At 43.3% G+C, this 4,572-nt stretch overlaps 1 protein-coding gene across 1 annotated transcript; it reads right to left on the bottom strand.

Annotated features, from left to right (window-relative positions):
* Positions 1-383: 383 nt before the first annotated feature.
* Positions 384-4,350, bottom strand: serpine3 (serpin peptidase inhibitor, clade E (nexin, plasminogen activator inhibitor type 1), member 3). The gene is made up of 8 exons (XM_057853139.1): positions 4,086-4,350; positions 3,216-3,431; positions 2,849-3,109; positions 1,240-1,438; positions 1,063-1,163; positions 905-991; positions 753-836; positions 384-511 (listed from the first exon to the last, which is right to left on the bottom strand). The coding sequence occupies exons 1-8, from the start codon at positions 4,348-4,350 to the stop codon at positions 459-461; spliced, it is 1,266 nt and encodes a 421-aa protein (XP_057709122.1). The 3' UTR covers positions 384-458.
* Between the last annotated feature and the right edge of the window lie 222 nt (positions 4,351-4,572).

Raw genomic sequence — 4,572 nt, forward strand, 5'->3', positions numbered from 1 at the left:
CACAATATTAGCACTATTTTGGCCTTTGAGAGCCAAAGGTTTTTTAACTATTGCCACCCATACCAGGTATGCAATAAAAAGTTTTATTTCAAACGAAGTGGTATCATTATGGTATCGGCCGATACTGCACAGCCAGGTATCGGTATCGAAAAATGGTATCGGTGCAACACACAAAAAAAATACACACTACTACACTTACCACAATATTAAAAATAAAATTTTGGGGGAAGTATTTTGTTAAAAAACAATTTGGGAAAAATGTAATTCCCACATTTTATTTCCTGAAAATATCTTTGGGATGTAAAGGGTATGTATAAAGAAACAAAAGACATAGTAAGTGTAAAAAAAGTATTAAAATTTTATTTACAAATTTACAAAAAAATGGTCCCTCTTCCACAAATACCTGCAAATAAATACTGTGTGTTTGTTTGTGTGTGTAGTCACATTTCCTAATCATTTCAAAGTGATTGGTCGGTGGGATTCATCAGTCGGCCCATAAACAAAATGGAGCCTGTTGAGAAAAAATACAAATTTGGCATAATGACTTAAATACATGCAAATATTACCTTTAATGTGTTAAAAGCTGTTTTCGGGACTACTTGACCCACAATCCTCAGTGGCAAAGACAAACACAAAAGCTTTTCTTTTGTTTATCAAATGTTTATCGCAGAGTACTATGGTAAGCTAATGTGAAGTAACGTAAGGTCCGTCTAAATACTGATAACAAGCTAACCACTAATAAAGTCTGTTACCTGTTTTTACATGTCTCACCAGGAACAAGAAAGGTCGGTCTGCTTTGAAGACAGGAGAGCGGGAACGCTTCAGTAGCATCATTGCTAAAACACGACATTCAATATTCACATTTTACTTTATTAAAAAAAACGAAATATTGATCATTTCTTACTCGTGGCTGCGGCCGCCTTGGTTCCTTCCTCCGTGACTTCGATGGTGACATCGTGGAAGGCGTCAGACACGTAAAGTGAGTCCTCTGCTGCGTGCACAAAAGTTACCAGTTAGCATTTCGGAAGGGCTAAGTTGTTCACGTAACCTTGGCACACTGACCCGACATCCCCGAAAAGTCTGCATCTGTCGGGTTGAAAGCATCTCCAATTCCCATGGTGGGAAGCGTGGACCTTAAGTTCAACTTGTTGTGCAACTTGAACCTGAACACACACAAATTATGATATGCAGGAACATCGTTTGTCCTGACTCCTGATAACCCCGCTGACAATTGGTCACCTTGGCAGGAAGACGTCCATCTTGGTTCTGCGTAGGCCGACGTCCCAGGAAGCCACGTGGCGGTAGCTAAGCTGGGCTTCTAGCGAGGACAGAGGTGTCTTACGGTCCCAAGGGAGGACCACCTGGAGGCTCAGGGACTGACCAGAGTAGGGAAGATCCAGGACCGAGTACCTTTGGGAGGATGGCATCTGAAACTGACCTGAACAACAACATAAAAGTTTTTACCTTTGCAAAAATAGCATTACAGCAGTTAGCATCAAACAGCTAGCAAGTACAATTTGCTAGTTAGCTTAGGGTGTCCAAACATCCTCTTTTGCCCGGACATGTCCTCTTATTACGTGCTCTCCGGAGGGTCCGGCCGGGTTTTATAAATTCATGAAAATGTCCGGTTTTTATGATTTTTCACGGGACCAATTTGAAGAGAATCCCTCCGGCCGTTGGGAGGCAGCGCCTGCCTGGGATGACGTGGCTCCGACTAGTAGGAGCGGGAGAAGGAGTAGATCTTGTTTTTTGTTGGCAGTTTACCCTTTGTTTCATGGGGAAATACCACCATCTAACGACGGTTGACAGTTTGGCAAGAGATCAGACTACAGTAAGGAGTTTTAAGACGTGGCTCCATACACCTTTCCGTAGGTTTCTCTCGTGTTAATGTCGACCATGTGTTTTCTGTTGTATATTGGGTTATATGTGTACACAGAGATGCAGTATATTGTATTAGTCTTGTATTAATTGTTCTGCATTCGTGTATTTGGTTGAATGTTAGTATTATATTTTAAGTAGGAGCGCCTGCCCAATTAAGAGTTTTTTTTAAACGATAAATACGTATATAGTGGCAACTGTTGACTTCTGTCGGAGATTTGTACTGGCGTATTCTGTAAAATCCCGTTTGGTGCCGCATCATTGCGCGGCCGATGAAACTTTAAACTGTAAACTTTTATTAGCAAAGTTTGATTTTGCCTCGCCCGGTATTCGCTAACAGGGTAGCAATCAGTGCGCTCAGCTGCGCTAGGCATTATGGGCAATGTAGTTTTGAACTGCTGTATTTGGAAACATACTGGTTGACTAGCTTGTCAGTTTATTTCAGTTATTGTTTGTCAAAGACAATTGTCGTGATAGTAATTTATAAAAATGTTGAGTTGGAACATCGTCTATTGTGTGTGAGTAGTGACTGGACTACATTTCCATGGGTTTGCATCATATATATATATATATATGTATATATATATATATATATATATATATTTTTTTTTTAAATCATTATTCGTTTTTTTTTTAATTATTTTTTTAGGAAGAATAGAGCCTGTTGAATAACCAGTTGAGTAAAAAATATTTCCATATAGTGTATAATATACTATATGGCAATAGGCCTATGTTTTTTTGTTTGTTTGTTTTTTTTTTAAATAAAACTGAATTTTTCTATCCAGGCGGAGGAGGCACACTTTAAATATATTAAATTTTAAAATTATAGCCATCTTTGAGTGGACTTTGAGTAAAATTCAAGTATCTCGAGGCCAGGTCGAGTGTCCTCTTTTTTGGAAATCAAAATATGGTCACCCTAGGTTAGCTACTAGTTACTACAGGCTAAGTCTGTCTTGTGTGGGTTCCTTACCAAACCGCACCTCGGCAGCCTGATGCATCATGGGTACTTTGACGGTAGTGCCGTCCAGGAGCAGAAAGTGAAGGTTGTGTGTGTTTATGGCATGAAACTGCTTTTGCCACACGCCCCTGAATGCCACCGTGCTCAGCAGAGCCATCTGCTGGCCAGGTGACCACAATGCTAACGACGCCGAAGCCTCGGCCTGTTGAACTTCACCAGATCCTGACAAGTCCCCGCTGCTACTTCCTGCTTGGATGGGGAGCCACACCTCGTCTGGACATGCGGAACCATTGATCATGCTCAGTACAAAGCATGTTACGATGACAACCAAAGAATGCTAGTTAGTAGCATGAGGATGCTACGTAAATGTTAGCTTTACCTCTGCGTGTGTTGTTGCTCTGCTGCTGGTTATCTCTCATCACGCTGACATCAGCCCAAGCTTCCACATTCTGCCTGAATCCAGCTGCTAGCTTGATGCCGCTCTGCACCAATAGAACGCACGTGTGTTGTAGCCCCGCCTCTTTCGACGCTTTTGGACTGCTGCTATTGTTCATCTCAGCCTGCCACTGCAGCAATAGCTCGCGAACTTGAACATCTATAGATAAAGTGAGGAAAATTCAGCTCCCTAAGTTAGTTTCACTTGGCAGTATGAAATTTGCTAAACATACAGTATATCTTATGAGGAGACTAAAAAGTCTCAAATAGCCAGGCATGAAAAGATACATGAAATGGGGCATTGTGCCTTGAAAGCGCCCATTTTAAGGTAACCATGTTCAATGGTCTGGAAAATTTCGCTCTCCATGCAAATTTGAACGGGTAACAACATTGAAATTTGGTGGACTTGCCTAAAATTAGCAGACCCCCATGAACGCCTGACTTTTTAAAATGTTTTTATCGGGATTGACTTCGACCTTTGAAAATCCCATATTGCACGATCTCTAGTTATAATTGTCAGTTTCAGGTAAATTGAAGGGACTAGAAAAGAATGACATTTATGTGTGAAATATTTGCTTTTTAATCATTGTGTCTGGTCAGATCATCGCATTGGACTTGGTTGACTGGCAGCTCTCATCCTGTTTGTAATTAACTGCGGTGACCTCTTGACCTGGCGGCCTCCAAGCAGGCATGCGCGTAATGAGATTAGCAACGCGGTGCGTGGAGGCGGATATCACAGCTCCGCCCGGCGGGCGAGCAACCGCGCCGCTGCACGCCGCCTGGCACCAATGGTGTTGACCGGTCTGTACCTTACCGTTGACGTCGTAGCCCAGGCCGGCCACCAGTTGGGCCCTGGTGTCGCCCCGGGCGCCAAGCTGCAGCAGGCCCAGGGCTGTGGCCGTGCCCGATGGCGACACTACCAGGTTGGCATTAGCGCGGGATGCGGCAATGGCGCGGTACAAGGCCACCGCGAAGCTGCCCTGCCGATGCCTCAGGCCGGCCTGCGGGCTGCTCGTGCTGTGGATCGGTGACGCCAGGCAGAGGAGAGCCACGATGGCCGCCACGGGCAGGCAACACATCTCAATAATTGAAAGTTCTGGGAAAAGACAAACAATGTTTTTTTGCTTTGAGTGGAGTCTGCTTTTTAATTTCTGCATTCAAGTACTGATTTCTACTTTAACTTATTTACGATCACTGACGACGCCAGACATCCAATCCATTTTGACCCCCAGTCAAGATGGATTGGATGTCTAGCATTAGCTCGCTAGCATTACATTAGCATTCACAGACAATCTTCCTGA

Source organism: Corythoichthys intestinalis, chromosome 12, assembly GCF_030265065.1.
Source record: "Corythoichthys intestinalis isolate RoL2023-P3 chromosome 12, ASM3026506v1, whole genome shotgun sequence".
Lineage (NCBI taxonomy): Eukaryota > Metazoa > Chordata > Actinopteri > Syngnathiformes > Syngnathidae > Corythoichthys > Corythoichthys intestinalis.